The sequence below is a fragment of the Lemur catta genome, chromosome 3 (genome assembly GCF_020740605.2).
Source record: "Lemur catta isolate mLemCat1 chromosome 3, mLemCat1.pri, whole genome shotgun sequence".
In the NCBI taxonomy this organism is placed as follows: Eukaryota; Metazoa; Chordata; class Mammalia; order Primates; family Lemuridae; genus Lemur; species Lemur catta.
Window position 1 is genome coordinate 86,118,688 of NC_059130.1, and position 24,480 is coordinate 86,143,167.

The 24,480-nt window shown below is 40.7% G+C and overlaps 1 protein-coding gene across 1 annotated transcript; it reads right to left on the reverse strand.

Annotated features, from left to right (window-relative positions):
* Positions 1 to 3,527: 3,527 nt before the first annotated feature.
* On the reverse strand, positions 3,528 to 24,443 carry LRRC42 (leucine rich repeat containing 42). Its single transcript, XM_045547965.1, has 8 exons — positions 24,258 to 24,443; positions 18,503 to 18,989; positions 13,217 to 13,348; positions 11,916 to 12,034; positions 9,892 to 9,980; positions 9,605 to 9,718; positions 5,491 to 5,575; positions 3,528 to 4,023 (listed from the first exon to the last, which is right to left on the reverse strand). Exons 2-8 carry the CDS (start codon positions 18,973 to 18,975, stop codon positions 3,749 to 3,751), a joined length of 1,287 nt encoding a protein of 428 aa, XP_045403921.1. The 5' UTR covers positions 18,976 to 18,989; positions 24,258 to 24,443; the 3' UTR covers positions 3,528 to 3,748.
* Positions 24,444 to 24,480: the final 37 nt, after the last annotated feature.

A 24,480-nucleotide genomic window follows, 5' to 3' on the forward strand; every position in this document is an offset into this window, starting at 1 on the left:
ATATACTGTTGCCTAACTCAACGGTATCAAACTTTGTTAAACCTATCAACATCTTAAATGGACTTTCCTGTGGTGGTATCCTTTAAGAGGTAGATGAAAACTACTGTTAGTTTGCACATTCTAATCACTTTTTAGTACCACAAGAGAGATTTTTCTTTATATAATAGTCCTAGAGTATGCAGCTGATAAAACCAGAGGCTACATCTAGTATTACTGCTAAGAGATATTCTTAATCAACCAATGTTATACATGTATAAAAATGGTGTACTGTATACTTTGTACTTAGTATTGGAGAGTACAATAATGTAAATCCTAAAAGCACCACTATTTTAAGCATAAAAGACAGACTAAAGAACTCCCATATAGACTACTCCAGATAACTTTGCTTCTTTGATACTTGTAGCTTATAGTAATTTTTAAAAAAGAAATTCAAGGTTCGTATTATATGAAACAAGCACTTCAACATAGCTAGTTTTTAAAAATTTTAAAAAACCTATGGAGACAGTGATCTTGTTTTTAAAACATGATAGTCCTTTCAGTATAATGTCTTAAGATTCGGAAAGTTGTCTTTCGTCTCTGTTAGGAAGGAAATGTCCACACTTTTCAAATCTCTTATTATACATTTCCTTTTTTGTTTGCATAGGGAACAATATTAATAGTTGTGAGTACAGTAGGGGTCTGCAACAAGAAATGAGTACTTTCAAATAAATTTTTAATGATTTAACAATTTAAGTCATTTCAGGATCCTGCAGCTGTAGATTCCGTGAATCCCTTGCTTGCTCACGTATAAGTGCATTTGCAATACCAAATATATAGGTTTAGTATTTTTGCCTCGGTAGTGATTGTTTTACATGCACAATGTTTTGGTTGAGATGTTAAATGGTGGACGATTACTGTGGATGTGAATGTGGGAAGTAATTTTAATTATGTGATTAGTCACAAGGCCTAATATGCAGTAACTATTACTGTTATATTTCACGTCTTGTTGCTTTGTAGCATTAACATTAGGATGTAAAGATTGTGTGTCTGTCCAACAAGGAGTCACAATATTTAAACTGACCAATCTAATGTTACAACTACTTTGAATTGACCAAATGTAAACTAAAAGCCTTAATTAAAGTGGTCCAATTTTGTATAACTTAGCATGAGTAGTTCAATAAATTTGGGTTGCCATGCAGGGACTTGCACTAAAAAAGAAAAAAGTGGTCTGGGTGCAGTGGCTCATGTCTATAATCCTAGCACTTTGGGAGGCTGAGGCAGTAGGATCGCTTGAGGCCAGGAGTTTGAGACCAGACTGAGAAACATAGTGAGACTCTATCTCTACAAAAAATAGGAAAATTAGCCGGGCATTGTGGCACGTGTTTGTAGTTCCAGCTAATCAGGAGGCTGAGGCAGGAGGATTACTTGAGCCCAGGAGTTTGAGGATGCTGTGAACTATGATGACTGATGATGCCATTGCACTCTAACCCAGGCAACAGAGTGAGACCCTGTTTCAAAAGAAAAAAACAAAGAAAGAAAAGTGCAAATTGAAGCAGCAAATGCTGATGCAATAAGTTATCCAGAAGATCTAGCTAGAGAGTTGATCAATGTAGCTACACTAAACAAGATTTTCAATATAGACCAAACAGCCTTCTATTTGAAGAAGAAGATGCCATCTAAGATTTCCATAGTTTGAAGTCAATGCCTAGCTTCAAAGTTTCAAAAGTACAGGCAGGCTCTCTTGTTAGGGGCTCATGGTGCTGGTAACTTTAAGTTGAATTCAATGCTTGTTTATCATTCTGAAAATCCTAGGGCCCTTAGGAATTATGCTAAATCTCCTCTGTCTGTGCCCTGTAAATAGAACAACAAAGCCTGGATGACAGACTGGGTTTACTGAGTATTTTAAGCCCACTGTTGAAACCTACTGCACAGGCAAAAAAGATTCCTTTCAAAATATTACCGCTCATTGACAATGCACCTGATCACCCAAGAGCTCTGATGGAGATGTACAAGATGAATGTTGTTTTCATGCCTGCTAACACAGTATCTGTTCTATAGCCGTGGATCAAGAAGCAATTTTGACTTTCAAGTTTTATTATTTAAGAAATACGGTCGGGCGCGGTGGCTCACGCCTATAATCCTACTAACACTCTGGGACGCCGAGGCGGGAGGATTGTTTGAGCTCAGGAGTTCGAGACCAGCCTGAGGAAGAGCGAGACCCCATCTCTACTAAAAATAGAAAGAAATTATCTGGCCAACTAAAATATATATATATAAAAAAAAAAATTAGCCGGGCATGGTGGCGCATGCCTGTAGTCCCAGCTACTTGGGAGGTTGAGGCAGAAGGATCGCTTGAGCCCAGGAGTTTGAGGTTGATGTGAGCTAAGCTGACGCCATGGCACTCACTCTAGCCTGGGCAACAAAGTGAGACTCTTGTCTCAAAATTTTTATTAAAAAAAAATAATAAGAAGAAATACACTTAATAAGGTTATAGCTGCCATAGATATTGATTCCTCTGATGGATCTGGACAAAGCAAATTGAAAACCTCTGAAAAGGATTCACTATTCTAGATGCCATAATACTCGTAATTCACGGGAGGAGGTCAAGATATTATTATTTTTTTTTTTTTGAAACAGAGTGTTGCTTTGTTGCCCTGGCTAGAGTGAGTGCCATGGCATCAGCCTACCTCACAGCAACCTCAAACTCCTGGGCTTTAAGGGATCCTACTGCCTTAGCCTCCCAAGTAGCTGGGACTACAAGCATGCGCCACCATGCCCGGCTAATTTTTTTTTTCTATATATATTTTAGTTGGCCAGATAATTGCTTTCTATTTTTAGTAGAGACGGGGGTCTCGCTCTTGCTCAGGCTGGTCTCGAACTCCTGACCTCGAGAGATCCACCCGCCTCGGCCTCCCAGAGTGTTAGGATTACAGGCATGAGCCACCGCGCCCGGCCAAGATATTAACATTAACAAGAGTTTGGAAGAAGTTGATTCCAACCCTCATGGATGACTTTGAGAGGTTCAAAACTTCAGTGCAAGAAGTAACTGCAGATGTGGTGGAAACAGCCAGAGAACTAGAATTAGAAGATATTGACTCCGATTTTGAAAGAAGTTCTGCAGGTAAAATGCTATCAAATAGCATCACATCACAAGCTACAGAGAAATATTTCTTGAAAGGAAGAGTCAGTTGATACAGCAAACTTCATTACTATCTTGATTATGGCTTGCTGAAGGCTAAGATAACCATTAGTATTTTTAAACAATAAAGTATTTTTAAATTAGAATATATACACTTTTTTTTTTAGATATAATGCTATTGCACCCCTAACAGACTGCATACAGTGTAAAGGTAACTTTTATATGCACTGGGAAACCAAAAAATTTGTGTGACTTACTTTATTGTGACATTCGCTTTACCGTGGTGGTCCTGAACAGAACCCACAAGATCTCTGAGGTATGCTAAGCTGCCTTGTTAGTTTACCTGGCCTTCCGTCCCAAACCAATGTGTTATTTCTTGTGGCTCCAGTCTATAATCTACAAGCAAAACTTAAGGACAGCAAAAATGTTTATTTGAAAAAATTACTATGTATTGAAAATATACATTAGAAATTGTTACGTACTTCCATAGCATTCCCCTCCCCCACCACAAAAGTAGAAATATCTGCTTACTATGCTAATGCCATAGGTAAATTCAAACAAAAAGTAAATCAGTATCAGTCCCCTTATACATTAGTGCTGGGGGGAGAAAGGTCAACTTCTATCTGCCAATCAATAGGAATTCAACAAGTCCCAATCTTCCACAGCAAGACATACATATTTCTGCTTTGAAGACTGTGAAGAGTTATTCTGTTCTTTCTCTGACTCCTCAAAAGCTCTCTTTTTGCTCTTCTTTGACTCCTGGCTTGAGACAGCTTCACATTTCAACAATGGCCCGTGGCAGTCTGGGGCTTTCTCTTTATAGAACTGTAGTTTCTCAGAAGAGTTCATGTAGGAGTCTGCCAGGGGACACTTCACTGGGGCTTCAGCTCGAGCCCGCTTCCCATCTGTAAGAGTGACAGGAGGGAGGGGTGATGAGTTCACTACGCTGGCATGCGATGCCTGCATCAGTCTAGAAGGGCTACCCCAGGGAAATGACAAAGGCCCGAACAGAATGATGTTTGCATTGAATTTATGTTATCTTGAGTGCCCTATGAGGTAGCAGTAGCATGTGGGCTAGCACAGGTTGAAGGCGAAGACTCACAAGGGAGTTTGACAGATTTGGATTCAAATCCCAGATCTGTCTCTTCCTAGATAAGCAACCTTGGACAAATGACTTGTCTGAGAGTCAGTTTTCTTATCTTTCTAGGGCACAAAAGCTATTCATTCCACAAGGGTGATATGAAGATAAATGAAACCATGCATACAAAGTGCTAAGCACAATGCTTGGCACACACTAAAAGCTCAAAAAATATGGGAGCTGGGCATGGGGGCTCACGCCTGTGATCCCAGCACTTTGGGAGGCTGAGTCAAGATGATCGCTTGAGGCCAGGAGTTTGAGACCAGCAGGGGCAACATAGCAAGACCCTGTCTCTACAAAAAAATTTTTAAATTTTTAAAAATGTTAGCTGTTGTTATTCAAAATCTGGACTTGACTCTGTCTTCTAAGAGCCAAATGTGCCATAACTCTAGCAAACAGTACAACCTTATTCTATATTTTTGGGTATGTCCTGCATTCTTATTTTGCTACCTTTTGTGTTTCCTTCACTTTGACTTCATCGCTTAATTCCTCTTTTTAAAAAAATTATGGTAAAATATATACAACCTAAAGTTTACCATTTTAACCATTTTTAAGTAAACAATTCACTGGTATTAAGTGCATTCACATAGTGGTGCAACCATCGCCACCACCATCTATCTCCAGAACTATTCTTATCTTGCAAAACTGAAACTCTGTACCCATTAAACAGTAACACTCCCCTTTCCCCAAGTCCCTGACAACCATCGTTCTATTTTCTCTATGAATTTGAATAGGTACCTTATATAAGAACAATCATACAATATTTCTCCCTTTGTAACTAGCTTATTTCACTTAGCATAATGTTGTCAAGGTTCATCCATGTTGTGGCACATGTCAAAATTTCCTTACTTTTTAAGACTGAAATATATGATATGTACATTCCACATTTTGCTCACCTATTCATCTGCTGACAGATACTTGGGGTGCCTCCACCTTTTGGCTACACTTAATTCCTTTTTAATCTTCTGTCTCTATCTTACTTTTGTGCCTCCACAAATCTTTTGTAGAACAAGATGGAAAATAAATAAATGATTTTAAAAAGCTATGTTGCTGGTACTCAAAGCTAAGTGTGACCTTACACTGTAAGCTACACCAAGGGACTGTAAGTCTTGGTGATCGTAACATAGCCAATACTATCATAATTGATTGTCCCACTGACAGAAGACAGGCTAACTGCTTTAAGGGTGCAAACAACCTAAGGGCAAAAAACTCCAAAGAAAATGGAATTTCTCACAGAAGCGCTGAGCTGCTGTTCGGGGCTCTGAGGCTTCTGGTGGCTTCACAGCTTCCGCAGTCACACGCTCCCACTGCAGAACAATCTGAAACGTTGTGGGAAAGATTTGAATTGCAACAAAATCTCAAAAGCCTTTCTCATTCCCCCTTGCTCCCTTTCTATGAACACAAACCCTTGTGGTAAATTTTACTTCAGATGATTGGCGACATGACAAGAACCCAGTCAAGCCTGCGTTTTCTGTTCTTACGCAGGAGCTGAGTCAGAATACAAACATGTAGGAGATGCGCATCTGAATGACTCAGGACAATCTAAGAAGCTGACTCCCCATTTTCATCTTTATTCCAAGCCAGAAATAAACTGCATATCCTTAAACTAAATACTAAAACTTAAAACCTTAGTCTTAGTACTTTTTTTTTTTTTTTGAGACAGAGTCTTACTTTGTTGCCCGGGCTAGAGTGAGTGCTGTGGCGTCAGCCTAGCTCACAGCAACCTCAAACTCCTGGGCTTAAGCGATCCTCCTGCCTCAGCCTCCCGAGTAGCTGGGACTACAGGCATGCGCCACCATGCCCGGCTAATTTTTTTTTCTATATATATTTTTAGTTGTCCAGATAATTTCTTTCTATTTTTTTAGTAGAGACGGGGTCTCGCTCAGGCTGGTCTCGAACTCCTGACCTCTTGCGATCCACCCGCCTCGGCCTCCCAGAGGGCTAGGATTACAGGCGTGAGCCACCGCGCCCGGCCAGTCTTGGTACTTTTTATACATTCCTAGACTCTCTCTTATGCCTTAAAATATGCCAACTATAACTCAAACTCATATGTGTGTAAGATGCCCACGTTTCCATATTTTCACATTACTTCATGATCAGTTTCCACTTTTAAATTTTTACAAATGTATTTTATTATAAGCTAATATAAGTTCTTTTAGAAAACTGGCTGAGTTTAATGATAAATAAAGAAAAGCAAATGATCATTTCAATATACCACGAGTAACAAGAACTTTAAATTTAGTATTTCTCATGTGGTATGCAATGAAATGATCATAAAGAAAGTCAAGAGGCCTGATGCAGTGGCTCATGACTGTAATCCCAGCATTTTGGGAGGCCAAGGCAAGAGGATGGCTTAAGGCCAGGAGTTTGAGACCAACCTGAGCAACAGTGAGACCTTGTCTCTACTAAAAAATACAAAAATTAACCGGGCATGGTGGCACACTCCTGTAAATCCCAGCTACTCAGGAGGCTGAGGCAGGAGGATCGTTTGAGCCCAGGAGTTTGAGGCTGCAGTGAGCTATGATTGGGCCACTGCACTCCTGCACTCTAACCCAGGCAACAGACTGAGACCCTGTCTCAAAGAGAAAAAAAAAAGTCAAGAAAAATATCTTCAGGACACAGGCAGTACAACACAGAGTTTAATAATATAGTTCCAAGCCTGAGCAAGAGTAAGACCTTGTCTCCACAAAAAAACAAAAACAGAAAAATTAGCTGGATATGGTGGCACAAGCCTATAGTCCCAGCTACTTGGGAGACTGAGGCAGGAGGATCACTGGAGCCCAGGAGCTGGAGGTTGCAGTGAGCTATCATGATGCCACTGTACTCTAGCCAGGGCAACAAAGCAAGACCCTGTCTCAAAAAAAAAAAAAAAAAAAAAAAAAAAGAATATAGTTCCAGAGTTAGCACCACCACTTACTAGCCAGGGGACCCTTTCTCAGTCTCAATTTCTTCATCTGTAAAATAAAGATTAATGATAATACATATTCTAACAAGGGTGTGATAAGGATTAAATAAGATAACATACATAGAGGATTTAGCACAGTGTTTGACATACAGAAAGCACTTAATAAATATTAGTTGCCATCTCCTCTATGATAATTTCCTGGTTATGGAAAATAGGGATAGATCTAAGAGAGGGCCAAGATAGATCGACTGAATCTGTTAACTCAGTGGGCAATAGGGAAAATTGTGCTTCCACCAACAGAAGTAAGAACGTCAATAAGAAGAGCTGTTTGGGGGTGGGGAAGAAGAAAATGAGTTTGGTTCTGGACACACTGAATTTGAGTTGCCAGGCAGAAATTTATGAACGATATTTGGGAATGGATCTAATGTGTAAGAGAAGTAAGGCAGAAGAGTCATCCTCGCAGTAACAGTTAAAGCCCTGAGAACACTTAGTATCACTGGGCAAGTGGGTGGAGGTGGAAGAGGAGAGGAGAGGAGGAAGGAGGACTTGGTCACAGCCCGAGGGAGAGTGAGAAAGAGAGAGGCCGAGAGAGAAAACTCCTAAGGCATAACCCTTTACACCAGACGCTGCAGAACACCAAGAACGGTGAAGAATGAGATCACCTGCCACCTTCAAGAGCACACTTTCAGCAGAACGGTAGAGACCAGAACTAGACTGTAAGGGATTAAGAACTGAGTAGGCACTGAGGAGGTGAGAGAGAGAATGGCAAACAATGCACAGTCACACTGGGGGATGGAGAACACCCTAGAATAAGGATAGTGTATGTTTGTCCACAGAAAGAAAACAGCCAACAGAGGGCGACACTGAAGATGCGGTGGTGGAGCAATCCTGGGAAATAAATAATTATAGTAAGTATCACAGAGGAAGCTGCAGATCTTATGGAACAGAACTGAAAAAAAAGGAAAAAGAAAAAAAACAAAGAGCTTGCACTAGAATAAAGTGGTGTACCTGTTCCCCTTAGGAGGGAAGTGGAATATGATTGAAGAAATGGAGAAATTTTGAGACAGAGACAGGGAAGTAAGTAGACCCGTTAGATGGCCTCATTCTTCTGCATCACCTGATGAGAATGAGGGCAGAAGGAGAGTGGGTCAGCCCGAAACAGTGATGAACAGCCTGAAGCAGTGACGCTGCAACAAGAGATCAGTAAGAAACAGGTAAAGCAATGCTGCCAAGTTCTCAGGGGCCCAGATGAAGTTGGGTGACAGAAAGCTGCACTGGCCCAACCAACTTATTCTCAGGCTAGGCTGCTAAGTGTTTTATTCGATCATTTCCCTTGATCAAGCCCTGCAAGAGAGGTTCCGGTTTCTGCATTTTAAGGATGAAGAAACAGAGACTCAAGGTTGCATTAGGTCATACAGCTACTGGGTTACTGAGCCGGGATCCAAGCTCAGGTCTCTGACTCTACAGCTTATGCTCTTTCCACCATGTTACCTGCTATTAAACTGCATTAAGCCTTTGCATGACCATCCTACACCTGCCCCAAAGTCCACTGGATGCATCTAGGACTCATCTAGCACTATAAACTTTGTCTGGCAATGCACTGAGATAATTATTTCATCATGTATATTCTGGACCAAGCTCAAAGTGCTTCTGAACACCAGTCTCCCTTCTTGCTTACCTATAAGTGAAGTGATGCTACAATCAGGCAGTTGGACAGGTCCACCAACATGCATTATGGCTCGGAGCCAAGGAGGGATCCATGACAAAATAGTTTGGTGGGTCCTCTAGGCCTCCACCAAGAAACACTGATTAAAAGTGTCTGAAGAAAAAAGGCACCAGCCACAGGCAAGCTGGCATCTACTTGTGCTACTTGGTTACTTTCTGACTTCCTACATCAGTCTGTATTTACTGAGTAGAGAAAGACCATTACGAAGACAAGATAAAGTCAAAGCAAAGTTCTCTCACTGGTAAGACTCAGTGAGAGAAGGACAAAAAAGACATTTCCTCACTAAAGCTCTGGGAGGTAAGAAATTTGCCCAAAAGAAAGGGAACAGTCAGATTTGAATCATTTATGTGATGCCACAATTTATTCTGTCTCTAGTATACACACACTACTAAGAGAAGCTGTTCTTCTGAAGCTGGGTTAGATCGCTTTTTTGCATCGCAAGCCAGCATTCACTTATTTTCTGAGTCATTTGTAAGATGGCATTTTCTCCTAGGTCCAGGAAGGATGACGCAAAACCTAATGACCAGAGCATGAGATGTCAGGTCTGGCATCCGACACCAATTAATACATGTATCAGTTATAAGCCATCAGTGTTTCTGATTTGACATGAAAATGACAATTCAGCTGAGGGTTAATGTTTGTTCAATGTGTTAGATGAGACACTTGGAATTAAAATGAAAAGCTGTATTAACTGTAGGGGAGAAAAGTCAGGAGTACCTGGTCAGCCCAGCCCTCTGTCTTGCAGTTACTATGATCAAATTCCTTCAAAGGCACTTTGGAGTGAACAAGGCCTATGTGGGTCTGGAGCTTGTGCTTGACGGCTTTGATGTCCTAGTGAGGGAGAGACAGACCAGAAATGGGAACACATTTGGCCAATCCTTACTTGCTTTCAGCAGCAAATAAAGAGCATCATAAACACCAGCCCTTTTTAAACACCAATTAGCAGAAGCAAAGTATCAAATTGTTGAGTATGGAAAAATGAGAGAAAGAACTAAGAGTCTTACCTTGAGTCCAGTCCCAGAGATATCTAAGCAGTTGAGTTTTCTAAAAGAAAAGAGGTATCCAATTCCTGCATCTGTGATCTCAGGGTTACCTAGACATCAAAAACAAGGCAGCATTCTGTCGTAATGTAACTGTTCCTAAAATGACCACTATAAACAAGCTCAGAAAAAAGTCCAGGCAATAACAAATTAGAAAATATTGGGTGGGCAAACTTTTCAGAATAAATGAAATACAGGGGTCTCATTTTTCCTATTTGTAATAAAAAGGAGCCACACTAGATGGTCCTTTAGATCCTCTACAGCCTTAATTTTCTGCGGGTTGGGAGTGAGCAGAAAATTTAACAAACCAGGTAGTTATCCCAAAGGGTTTAATTTGGAACCACATGAGAACACATAGTAAGCATGTATTAAAATGACTCATTATACTTTATTCATGACCATTTCACCTCCAAAGTAAAAGCATTTACTTATTTTAAAAAGATTTTCAAGGGTACTTAGACACAGAGACTATCACTACTCTTACTAACTTGCATTTTTTTCAGAATCCTTTCTTATATATTACCTTCTCACATCAGAGAGTGCTGCATTTAGCACTGAGACTTCAAGGCTACAAGCACAGTGCCTGGCACATTGTAGATGCTCAAAAAATATCTGTTAAATTAATATACTTCCCTGGGAGGGAGGTAGGGCATTCATTATTATCCTCATTTTACAGAGGCCAAAACCAAGGCTCAGAGAGGTTAAATAACTTGCCTAAGGGTAAACAGCTAATACTAAAACTCGCAGAGCATGGAGGATCTTCTGACTTCAAGTCTCTGCTCCTTCTATTCTTTTGGCACCATACCACCCGGCTGTACATTGAACAGATGCTCAGTTAAATCAGAAATGATCTGTCAATTTCCTGTGTTGGAGTCAGTATCTGTTTAATCCTGGGTAAGTTATCACAATTGTGGATTCATCCAGCTTTTCATCAGGCAAATACTGATAAAAAGGGCCTGAATAACAGACACCATGGGCCGGGCACCATGGCTCACGCCTGTAATCCTAGCACTCTGGGAGGCTGAGGCGGGCGGATTGTTTGAGGTCAGGAGTTCGAGACCAGCCTGAGCAAGAGCGAGACCCCCGTCTCTACTAAAAATAGAAAGAAATTATCTGACCAACTAAAATATATATAGAAAAAATTAGCCGGGCATGGTGGCGCATGCCTGTAGTCCCAGCTACTCGGGAGGCTGAGGCAGTAGGATTGCTTAAGCCCAGGAGTTTGAGGTTGCTATGAGCTAGGCTGACGCCACAGCACTCACTCTAGCCTGGGCAACAAAGCGACACTCTGTCTCAAAAAAAAAAAAAAAAAAAAAAACACCCCAGACACCATGGATCAAAGACTCAAAGAAGTAAACATGAGCCAAATGTCCCTCATGTATGTTATAAAGACAATGAAAGGCTGCCCTTGTCTGCACATAGCGAGTGGCATGGATGAATCAGTAGGGCTTTTCCTACCCTAAAGAGGTGGCAGTGTGTTGGAAAAGGCATTTGGCCACGGGTCAAGGTCAAGAGCCTCTGGCTTTAGTCCTGCTCTGCCAATAACTTTTTTCTATGGCACTTAGGAAAGTCACCTTTCCTTTATCACCTCTAAAATGATGGGGAAGAGCTAGGCTATCTCTAAGGCCATTCTTCCAAAGTTAATCTTCAAATTTCTTTCTTCTCTTTTTTTTTTTTTTTTTAAACAGGGTCTCACCCTGTCTCCTAGGCTGGAGCACAGTACTACCATCACAGCTCACTGCAACCTCAACCCCTGAGCTCAAGTAATCCTCCTGCCTCAGCCTCCTGAGTAGCTAGGACTACAGGCATGCACCACCATACCTGGAAAATTTTTTAATTTTTGTAGAGAAAGGGTCTTGCTATGTTGCCCAGACTGGTCTCAAACTTCTGGCCTCAGGCAATCCTTCCATCTCAGCCTCCCAAAGTGCTGGAATTACAGGCATGAGGCACTATGTCCTGACTATCTTATAATTTCTAATAAAACTTACATGATAAGTCTAATAATGTTAGATTTTCAAGGCCTCTTTTCATCACTCGAACTGGTGCTGTCATTTTCCGTACTCCGGCATCAGATAAACAATTATCCTTCAGGTGGAGTTGAGTTACACTAAGGAAACAAAGTCCATATGTAAAATAAAAAGAATTTGAGAAAATGTAGGTATGAGAATATGCTTTGAAATTTTTCAATTAAAAATATAAAATGTTTTCTATACCCTGCTATTTCACACCCAATACATTTAACAGAGTTAAAGATCTTTCGGTGCTTCGGTTACCAAGTGAGGGTTAGAGATCAAAGTGTCATGTAGTACTAACCTCAGCTGGCAGAGGGCACTAAAGGTAAATGGTTGAATGAGGTAAACAGGGACTTCCATTAAGGGCATAAATATACCCTGCTTAACACAAAAGCTGCATTTCAGACAAATTATGTGAAAAATCAAAAACATTCCAAGTGTGTCAGGAAAGTCTGCTAAAGAACTCCTTTTATAAAACAAACCATCCTCTAAAACAGCTTTATAAATCTAGATTTTCAGATTGGGTTTATAAGGTATACCCATAACCCAATCCATCCAGGTAACCTGAAACTGGTGTATTAATATGCTCCACTCTCTTTCACACAAGAGATCTGAGGCTTGGTGCTAACTAACCTCACACAAAAATACCTCTGTAAGGGGCAGTATGTAGGTGTTGCTATCGGAAGCAGGCCTCAGGTAGCAGGTCAGACCCAGGTCTGTAATGCTGTTACCCTTCTGGGTGTTTATGAACCACAGAGGAATCCATCTGGCTCCTCTCTGCTGGCCAGACTGAGTAACATGAGATCAGCCAGACTATTTGTGAGTGGTATGAACTGGGACATTTCTTTTTATCACGGGTTCTTGAAAATAATTTATTTGGCTGTCTTTAACAGTTCACTTTCTTTATAATAATAGCTCACTGATAGTTCAAATAGCAAACAATGATGATTGTGAGAAATGGTATAACTTCTCATCTCTTACTAGAATAAACTAGGACTGGACAAATAAAGGACAATCATTTTCAACCCAGGTACCTTCGAGTAACATGTTAAAATAAAGGTTATTTAGAAAAAAGAGCCAACTGACTCACTTTTCTAAGGGTTGTCCAGTCTATATTGCTTGTACCAAGTAAACAGAGAATGAAAATGTTTTGGAAAAAAAAAAAATTAGGAAATAATCATTGGAATAGGAGGGAATCAGCACTCAAGATGATCCCATTGAATCATTCTTTAAAAAAAGAATAAAACAATTTTTCCACAAGTGTTGGCAGTCAGTACCTAGAAAGGGCCTCATTGGTGAGATGTTCTAAAAGTTCATGCTCATCTCCAAGCTTGCAACAGGAAAGATCCAGGCACGTCAGTTCCCGGAAAGACTTAATCTCCTCAAGTTTTTCGGAAATCACCAGATACCTGTGGAGCATGGAGAACAATCAACAGATTTTCTTTTCCTTCTTGTAAAACAGTATCATTCATGGTTTTGTGCCATAGTCAACATCCCATCATGCCATCAGGGCACAGTACTATGTAATAAGCAGACTTCACTGATTACTATCTGGGCACAGGTTGGATTTTTTAAATTAGTAAATGCCTTGACCATCTTTTTACATGATGGTGGAATAAAAATTTTGAATAAATAAAGAAAAGTATATGAGCAAAGGCAAGTCACAAGAGAAAACATCTGCTCTGTTATTACACAGACGGACCTTGGTGTTAGTGTTGGGACTTTATCTGAGAATTACCAAAATTAAAGATACTCAAAATTTTAATCACTCATCCTTTTAAAGTTGCTTTTTACCTAATGCTCAATATCTAGTGATTTGAAAACTGAAATAAGGCCTAGAACTCTGAGCTCTAGTCTGCACATCTCCAAGAACATACCAAGAGATATTTGGCAGATTACATTTTATCTTTTCTACTCATTTGACCACTCTACTGTGTCTTTATCCTGCTAATTTTGTTCCAAAAGTATGTGTAGCATGACTGCTACAAGGACTTGCTCTAATCTAAATGGTTATTAAGATAAACCCTGAGCTCCAGCAGCTTAATTACACTGGAGCACCTTGCCAAATTGTTATCAGGAAGCATCAGGGAGGCCTCTGGAAAGAAAAAGGAGATGAAAACAGCATTCCACAGCCCAGGCTGGAGCTCCACCCTGCTTCATAGCTGTTCATCTATTTCAGATGAGGTCAGTGCAAAAAAATGAAAGGGATTAGGTGTCACAGGAAACAGAGAGGAGGGGATCCTAAGAGGATAGGGAAATTGACTTGTGGTAACAACATGCCTTTCTCATCCACTTTCCTCTTGGATGTCGAGAAGTTTCCACAGCTAGAAGGTATGCTAGGATTGGTGGGGTTATATTAAATACTTAAAAGAATTCACATCTCTCTTCCATCAGCAGGATCATAACTGCCAAAAACAAGACGGAATAAGCAGAGGGCACGAGGGGAGTTAGATGTCTCTTCTTCCCACTTCCAACCACAGTAAGAAGTACTCAAACTAATCACTGGCCTGACTGCAAAGTACAGATGGCTTGAGGCACTGACACGCCTTTTAAACTGTGGAACCTAAGCTGCCTGGAGACTGCGCTCAGCTGGCTACACAAATGAGCCTTATTTACTCCGATGTATTTTAATTGCACTGTAAATAAGGCTGCTGTTTTCCATCTTCCAATCAGAGCTGAAGTGTGTTAATGGGGATTTAGGGGATTACTGGCAATCAGAGAAAACACACATCCTTTGATCAATTAACCAAAAGATTTTTAGTAATTCTGAAATAAGAGTTCTCTGTGAAGGACATAACACTGTAAATTGATTAAGAATCATTACAAACTCAAGGCTGAGGAACCAACATGCTAGGCTACAGATATTACTAGATGCTAATCTAGGACATAATCAAAGCTCTAGGTTCTTATTTAAAACTAACTAGTCTTCCAATGTGTGCCTTAAAAGGTTCAGAACATTACAGTGGAGAAGCAATAGAAGGAGCACAGACATTTTAGTGCCAGACAGACCTGAATTTGGATTCTAACAACCCTAATTACTTGTGTGATTCTAAGAAAGTTACTTAATCTTTCTGAGCCTCAATTTCTCCAGCTACAAAATGGAATCGTTGTTTACTTCTTTTAATGATTATTAAGAAAAATAGAAAAAATATTTTAAAAGTACATGGCATCTTATAGGCCCTCATCAAATGGTAGCTATTATTATTACTTCAGTAACACAGGGTGATATTTTAAGGGAAACATACTTGCCTCCCTGTGACCACCAATGAGATTAAAAATCACTGGCGTTTCAACACAAGAGAGGAGAGAGTTTGTAAGGTTGGAATCCAATTGCAAAGACGATGGCTTCTGGCAGGCAGCTTTGTGACCCAACCCCAACATAACAAGTGCCTATACCTACCCAATTATCTTATTTTAATTTATTTTCCCAAGCTCACTCCCTTTGACCTGAACCCTTTGTGCTGATGAAACTTCTGTTGCTGCATCTTCAGCCCTGGATTGCAAATGCAACCCCAAATCTCCTGCTCTCTATTTTCCTTTAAGGATTTTAAAGGAGAAGAGAGGTTTTTGATCACAAGTGAAAGTCTTACTCATATCTGAATGAGACAGTGAAGTCTGGAATTGTTGCATTAAAATATGGGCAAAAAGATTATGTTAAAAATATTTCTTATATTTTCTGATTATTAGTGCAATACATATTCATTAGAGGAAAAATTAAGAAAACATGGAAAAGTATAAAGAACATAAAACCAATTTCAATCCCACCATCTAGACTACATTTTGGTGGGTTTCTTTTTTTCTTTCTATATATTCAATACTTATATAAAATATCTATTTCTTAGAACATTAATAGTTATATAATATTTCATCATATGAATACACCATAATTTGCTTAACCAATTCCCTATTGTTGAACATTTAGTTTTCAGATTTTCACTAGTACTACAAACAGCACTACAATGAACATCTTTATGTAAAAATATTTGTTCCAATCTCTGATTAGAGATTAGAATAGATTCCTAATAAGCGGAATTAATGGGTCAAACAAATGGTATGGATTGTTTTTTCTTTTCCTCATCCTCTAGGTGATGGTATGGTATGGAAGTTTTCAAAGCTCTTAATACACATTGCCAAACTGCTTTCCAGAACCACTACACTGGGCTGGGCGCAGTGGCTCACACCTATAATCCTAGTATTCTGGGAGGTAGAGGCAGGATAATTGCTTGAGATCAGGAGTTTGAGACCAACCTGAGCAAGAGCGAGACCCTGTCTCTAGTAAAAACAGAAAAATTAGCTGGCTGTCATGGCACACACCTGTAGTCCCAGCTACTTGGGAGACTGAGGCAGGAGGATCACCTAAGTCCAGCAGTTTGAGGTTGCACTGAGCTATGATGATGCCACTGTACTCTACCCAGGGCAACAGAGTGAGACTCTGTCTCAAAAAAAACCCCAGAATTGCTACCCTAATTTATGTGCTTATAAAATGTGAATGAAAGTACTATTCTCAACACAATCTGACCAATCTGCCACCAGAACAGTATACAGACACCACAAATGGATAAACAACATTTTCAATAGTGTGGAAAATACTTAAGCTATAAGTGTAGACAGGTAAAAAACTAGAATACAAGTTGTAGCAAGTGTATATTCCCAAATGTATAAAAATATATATTTGCCATGGTGGGATTATGAATTTTTTTAATATTACAGTTTTATATATTTCCCAAAAAGTATTGCTTTTATAAAATAATTTTAAAACAAGGTATACAACATAATTCTATTTTTCTACCATTCTAATTTTTCTACAATGAACATAAATAACTTGGAATAAAAAAAAGAGTAAAATGTATTTTAAATGTATGAGCTACAATGAAATATTGCTTGACTTTTTCATTTAGGCAAGGTAATTTTTTTCCTTTCCACTGGCAGCAGCCCCAAGCCCGGCCATGACTGAGACCACAGCAGAGAGAGCTTTCTCTGTGGCAAACAAGGTGCCTGCTCAGCTTGTAAGTCCAAGGTTCTATTCTTTTCTAGATGTGTTTATTATGTCTTTTCTTTTTAAAGTATAATATTTGGCCTGGGGTGAAACCATTAATCCTATGAGCTGATTAAATAAAGATTACTTCTTCTTTATTTTTACATATATTTTTTGAGACAGAGTCTTGCTCTCTTGCCCAGGCTGGAGTACAACGGCATCATCACAGCTCACTGCAACCTCAAACTCCTGGGCTCAAGCAATCCTTTCTCCTCAGCCTCCTGAGTAGCTGGGGTACAGTCCACTTGCCACCACTCCCAGCTAATTTTTCCATTTTTTATAGAGACCGGGTTTCACTGTATTGCCCCAGCTGGTCTCAAACTCCTGGCCTCAAGCGATCCTCCTGCCTCAGCCTCCTAATAGCTGGGACTACAAGCATTAGCCACCCTGGCTGGCTAATTTTTCTATTTTTTGTAAAGATACAGTCCCATTATTATTTCTTCTTTATTTTTTTAAGAATATGAGCTTAGCTTATGTTTTCTGATATGACTTTCTCTTCTTTTATTATATACGTTTATATAGCCTCATTTTAATGGTCATATTGATTGTACATCTTAATAGTAAGCTGCCTTTCACAGTTTCCAATCACAAAAAAGTTCATATAGTAGTATACTATAAAGCTATTTTAAAAACTTAACAAGTATTAAGGATAAATGATTTTCAAATTATGTGAAGAAAGCAAGGTACGTAATAGTGTAGGCAGTGTGCTGCCATTCATATAACAAAGGAGAGCTATATAAGCATGTATGTGTACAGAGTATCTCTGGAATGATATAAAAGAAATTGTTAACAGAAGTTGGCCTCTGGGGAGAGGAAATAGGAGATGAGACAGGGGGGAGGCCTATGTTTCACTTTATACCCTTTGGTGTTTGTGTTTGAATTGTCTGCCACACACATATTTGTTACTTTTTTGTAAGTTTTTTAAAATTAGATGCTTTTTACACAATGGTGAAATAAAAATTTTAAATAAATAGGTAAAAGTATATGAGCAAAGGCAAGTCACAAGAGAAAACATCTGCTTTGTTAGAAGACAGACCTTGGTGCTGAGCCCTTATCTGAAAATTTCCAAACTTTAGGATATTTGAAATTTTATCACTCATTCTTTTAAGGTTACTTTTTATCTAATGGTCAATATCTAGTGGTCTGAAAAGCAAGACAGGGCCAAGAACTCTGGGTACTAATCTTCACATTTCTAAGAGCATATCAAGAAATATTCGGCAGATCACATCTTGTCTTTTCTATTTTCTCTTATTAGAAAGTTGGTAGAAGAGTATTTTCTCCCTTAATGGAGGAGCTGTGGCAATCAACTAACCCCTGTAAAATGTTTTCAAAATAAAGGTAAGTGATGCCTGAGAGGTGAGGAGGGGGAAGAAAGACAGTGATTTTTCTCAAAATGGCCTGTCGCTGGGTATTTGGAAGTTCTTAATTAAAGTGCTGTTAGATGGGGGTGAGCCCACTAAGCCCCAGAGTTTCACAGAATTAACACCCAATAAAATAAAATACTCAATGTCCTAATCAGAACACTCACCTGTTTCGCAAACACAAGGAGCAAAGCACCAGACTTCCATAGGCCTCAGTGAATTTCTGTAAAGCCCTGAGCCCTGCACCTGGCTCTGTGAATTTCTGTCTGGCTTCAGCAGCAGAGAACAGCTTTTCAGCAATCTGCTCAGGAAAGCCAATAAGGGAATCAATGTGATCAACATTGTCAGAGATGAAGCCCAGGACAAGGCTGAAGAGGGATTTGGCGGAGTACCGAAGATTCCCCTCCCGGGTATATGTGAAGATGAAATGATCAGTCTTCTCTTTCTGTGCAGTATCATCTTCCCTGTTCATGCAAAGCTCCACAGAAAAGCCTTTGGGAAACAGTCTGAAAGGCCTTGGCTTCTGCAGGCCACTCCTGACGCCATCCAGAGCCAGATTGACCATGTGCAGCTGCCCATTTTCCCGCACGTAGATGGGCCCTGGGTCCAGGTGGTTTTCTGAGTTGAGGTAGTAAGACATTGCCTTGGTTGTGACTGTAAAAGCAAGGCATGGGAAAGTAAATCCAATTAAAATGCCATTTGTAAAATGTAACTTCATCTTGCTGTGCCCAGAGGTTTATGAGCCTACCAGGCAGGCCCCATGGCTGGTTTGAGGGAAACAAAGCTCAGCAGTCACCTGGGAACTTTGACATTCGAGGTCCCCTCTATTGCCTCACCTGGAATACCCCTTTCTACCCTCCCCTTTTCATGTCTATCTGGTGGTCTACTCATGTTTCAAAACCCAGCTCAAATCTCATCTTTAAAATTCACCAGGAGGAAGTTAGACATGCAACAAAGATTCATCTACAAATAAACTCATGGCAGCAGTTTATATTAGAAAAACAATTAGAAACAACCTAAATGTCCAACAACTGGGGTGTTATTAACTAAGTTATGATATATCCATATCATGGAATGTTATGAAGCCATTAAAATTGTAGAATTTTTAAAAAACATATTTATAAACAGAAAAAAGACTAGAAATATACTAGCACAGAGACTGATTTTTTTTTAAGAAATATTTTTAGTTAAGAAAAAGACTAGAAAGAAATAACTCCCTTGCTAGCTTGGCACCTTCCACACACTTCTTTGTTGCACTTGGCTCACTGTTCTGCTATCGATTTGTTTCTGGGTCTGCCTTCCGCTGCTTTGAGATCCTTGAGAGGAGGCACCATGTTTAATTCAACCAGACTCTATAATACAGTGCTCTGGCATGTTATAGTCCCTGAGCAGACATTTGTGGAACTAAAGTTTACTTGTTTGCTAAGCCTTACATAGACCACAAACAACAGGATTTTTTGGATCTACAGATAAAGACCTTCATCACAAGAGCCAAATAAAAGCTATTCTAGCCGTTGGAAGCATCACATCTACTAAGGTTCTATTAGGGTACTTTCAAGGTAAGGCAAAAAATAAAACCGTTGGGTATTTATGCAATCACATGGGTAACATTATCTGCCTAAGCAGTAACTGGAATAAATAACTGTTTTCCTGAATAACAGTGAGATTTCAAAATACATTAGAAATTGCTGTTAAATAAAATGAAGATATTTGATTATCACTTCTACAATTTAAAGGGAAAGGAAAAGTAAAATTTAATATAATACAGGCCTGATATTATCCCTGAAAGACTTTGAGTTTTAGAGTGAACTAACTCAGCTTCTTCTGCATAAATGCAGGGCCCTGAAGCCACTTACAAGTGTCAGCAAACAATTAAGTCAGTGATCAAAAATGCTGAGTCTCTGGAGATCAAACAATGATCCTGTTTATGGGAATCAGTACTATCCATGTTTCTTTCAAGGATAACTATGTATAAAAGCACATCAGAAAAGAGGGCCCTGCCTAGCCCTAGAGCCTCACTCTTTCCTGCTCATCTCCTTCTGTCCTACTCTCTGGCCATGCCATACTACCTGGGTAAATTGGCCATGTTCTCTTGTCCTACTGGCCTTTGCTCATTCTGCTCGCTTGGGCTAGAATAACCTTCTCTGCCTCCCTGACCTAGCTAATTCCTACTCATCATTAACACTCAGTTCAACCATCATCCCTCTCCTGGGAAACCTTCCCTAATCCCTGCACCAGTGCATGCCTGAATGGTTTTCCCAGAGTACCCAGTGTCTCCTTCTACATAGCACTTAGCACCATGTATTATGTCTGTTTACTTGTTAATGTTACCCACAGCTGTGACTTTTTGAAGGCAAGGCACTTATTCAATTCATCTCTCTTTCCCAGGCAGAACATACTGCCTAGTACTGAATAAGCCCTCAAAAGATACTTGCTGAACTGAATGAGAGGAAGGGTGAGACCTCAAAGGGACAGACTTAGTCCTCTGAGTTGCAGGGCCTGCTGATACTGTCGCTAGGAGCCAGCTCCTCTTCCAGGCAACAGCTGCAGGCTCCTCCCCCACTTGCCAGACCCTTCTGCAGGTGGTGGAAGCAAAGCAGATGATGGGAGTATATTGTTACTGGTACTACCAGGGGAGTTGGGAGGGAACTAAACTAAAAACCAGAAAAAAAAATCCTGTCACAGTGCCAGCTCTTACAACCCACACTCTTCCCTTGCCAGCATTCACAGTGCCTGCTAAGAAGATGCCTCACTTATTCTAAGCTCTTCTTCCATCTAGCCCTGTCAAACCTTAATCTTGATGAGAAGATAAAGCAGATTTTCTTTTGTCTTTATCCCTGTAGTTGGACATTTAGAGCCCTACTCTACCTGTAGATCAGAAAGCAATGACTTGATTTTAATAGTAAAAAGGCAAATTCTATTATAATGGATCCATACACTGTGAACTCCCTGAACAATGAATAGGGTCTGCCCACTTGTATTACCCCTAACTCTTACACCTAATAGTCCTTCCACAAATTCTGGAGTAAAGTAGACAAATGGATGATGGAGGGAGGGAGGGATGAATGACCACTTCAGATGAAAGTTAGAAAAGTCTGGTTCCATCCAGCAGAGGGCACAAGCAGCTTGGGACAGGGTAAAAATGCTAACTCAGGCTTCTCAAAATCCTGGCAGCTTTTGGCTTCCAGGGATCATTTTCAAAAACAGGTACAGTTCTGGCTATATTTTATCTTTGGATTACTCATCAAATATCATTTTTCTTTTTAAATGATGAAAAAAGTCCAATTTCCTGAAGAGCAAACCCACATCAATTGTCCAGAAGCCATTGGAGGAACTGACTTTGGTTCAAGGAATCCTAGTGACCTTTGATTTCTACTACTAAATTTACACATCTTGCATTCTCCCAATAAAGAGATTCCTGAGAGTCTGCGAGGAACTATAAAATGATCTAAGAATTAAATTAATGTTTAGGCCGGGCATGGTGGCTCACACCTGTAATCCTAGCACTTTGGGAAGCCAAGGTGGAGGATTGCTTGAACTCAGAGGTTCAAGACCAGCCTGAGCAAGAGCAGATCCCTGTCACTACAAAAAAAAAAAAAAAAAAAAAAAATTAAATATTAAAAAAAATTTTTTAATAAAAATAAATTAATGTTTAAACCCTTCAAGGCCAAGGACTATAAAGGGAAGAGAATTCTACAAAATGCTTGTTGTGTACTTGGCTTCATTTGTCCCTGGCTGTTGTTCAGGGTGGTCTATTATAAATGCACCCTGTCAGGAGACAGAGCCTGTTCTAAACCATGGTAAAAACCCCATCCAAACTCAAAAATTAAAATAATTAGTATCTGCAAGAATAACAACATCCAGGTTAGATCTCTAGTAGCTATATTATATATTAGATAAACAGAGTAACAGGAATATTCTGATAGTCTCCCAGCCCACTACAGAGGGGCCCACTACAGAGAGGCAGCTTTGTAACTCATACATCGTAGAAAAACATTACGATAGTGTACTCTATTAATAGTATTTGGTTACCACAAGTGAGCCGAAGTTATCACGAAGCATATTATTTCATCAAAGAAATGAAATATAAGCACACTACATTAAAAACTCAGTTCTCCACAACCTTCTTGAATAAGAGGAAAGACAAAATAATTGATAACTACACATGACAAACTGTCTAAAAAGAGCTTAAAGCAAGTTTACCAAGCAAAATGCATAACTATCCCAGTCAGGTGGATTTTGGCAGGGAGGGGGAAGGAAGCAACAAGGTAACACAGAGTAAAGTTGTGAGGTCTATGGCTATCTCATTTAAACAGAAAAAGAAAAACATGCCTAACTTTGGTAAGTAATGATAACAATCCCTATGAGTAGTAAGTTATAGTAGTGATACTGGAAGTGATGGCTACCGTTTATTAAGCACCTACCAGTTGCTAGGTATTATATAAAATGACCTCACGTAATTCTCAACGATCCTATGAGGTCAGTACTGCCATTTAATAGATAAAGAGGCTCAGAGAAATAAAGTAACTTACTCTAGAACAGAGCTAGTAAGAAGCAGAGCCAGAATTCAATCTCAAGGCTGCAGCTCAAAGCTCAAGCTCTTTCCGTGCCATGATGTTATCTTTCAAGAATAAAAATATGACATCAGCCTTAAGGATTAAAAAAATGTTAAAAATTAATCTCACCCACCTGTTTGATCCCTCTGGCACTCACTGGTTCAAGCTGGGGGGGTTGGGTGGGGTGGAGAGAGGAGATAAAAAAACAGTGGGCATCTGAGGAAAGAGTGGGTGGGAACAGAGCCAGGAGAGTTACAGCGAGGCCTCCCCTCTTTCTTCTGCCAGGGCAAAAATTAGCCATATCCATACACCAGGAAAACATCTGTCAACCATGGCCTTCATCCCAAGGCTGCAGGCACCCATGGTTTATTTGAAAATGTAGTATTCTTGAAAAAACTTTCAACGTTAAAACCTGAACAGAAACTAGTTCTAAACTACCAATAACCAACTAACAATCCACCTTCATTGTTCTGCGTCCCCGCCATTACTCAATTTTCAACTCTCCTCACTACTTTTTTCCTGTCATTTGCAGTTCCCCACCTGCCTTCTCACCCATACCCCTTCCTTCCTCAAGCTCCAGAGGTTCGCATCACACCCAGCTCCCTACTTCCCCACAAGAACATGCCAAACTCTCCCCTATCTTGACACTCTTACCAACTCTAGAGCTTCTCACACAAAATCCAATCTCCACCCCCAAAATCCTAACCTCCCTCTCATCTCTCAAACCTCATACACTTCCAATTCTCCCTGCCCCTTCTGAAATGTGGCTCCAGGCCCAATCTCATCTCCACCAGTCTCCCCTTCCTTCCCCACACCACTCCACCCCTCACCATCTATTCTTCCCTTCCTCTCACTCTCGGAGCTTCCCTCTCCTAGGACCCCAATCTCTCCATCCTTTTCCTTGTCTTCTGTTCTCAACCTTTAAATCCCCCTTCCTTCACAATCCACAGCCCCAACTTCTTCCTCCCTGCCCCCAAGACCCCACCGCTTCCCCTATTCCAATCCCAACTCCTTTCCTCCTTGCAACCCTCAAATCCCATTCCCTTTCCCCCTTGCCTGGACAGCAATCCTTCGTCCCTCTCTCAATTCCCACGCGTGCCCCTCCCCGAGTCCACCCAAGCTAACCCTGCTCCCTCTCCCACCCTGGCCGCGAACCCCAATTCTCACACGCCCCTACAGCCTACCCCGGCACCCCGACCCCACCCTTAAACCCATCTCCCACACCCCTGTACCCTGCTCCTCCCACCTCTCCCTCAATCCACCCCCCATCCTGTCTCTCTCATGCTTCCCCTCCCCCACACCCCGTCCCCGCCCCCACAAGCAGCCCCGGGCCCCGAGAGCGGCCCAGCCCGCGGTCGCCACCTACCTGTGCCCCTGCCCGGGGCAGCGAGCGGCAGCTCCTCGGTGGCGGCTCCCTCCTCCCGCAGCGCAGCTGACGCGGGAGCAGCTCGGCACCCGGGGCACAAAGCTATGAAGGGTGGGACACTGAGAGGGTGGGAGGAGGGAGGGGGCTGGGGGCGACTAGACGCCGTGGGACCGCGGGACCGGCGGGGGCGGGGGAGGGCTAGGCGGGGGAGGCGCGCGTGCGC

Excerpts from the sequence above, each read along its gene's own strand:
- LRRC42 (XM_045547965.1), bottom strand. The coding sequence starts at position 18,975 with ATGTCTTACTACCTCAACTCAGAAAACCACCTGGACCCAGGGCCCATC. Across the intron at positions 9,981-11,915 it reads AACATTATTAGACTTATCAT|GTAACCCTGAGATCACAGAT; the intron begins GTAAGTTTTATT and ends TTTGATGTCTAG. Across the intron at positions 9,719-9,891 it reads TCTCTGGGACTGGACTCAAG|GACATCAAAGCCGTCAAGCA; the intron begins GTAAGACTCTTA and ends CTCCCTCACTAG.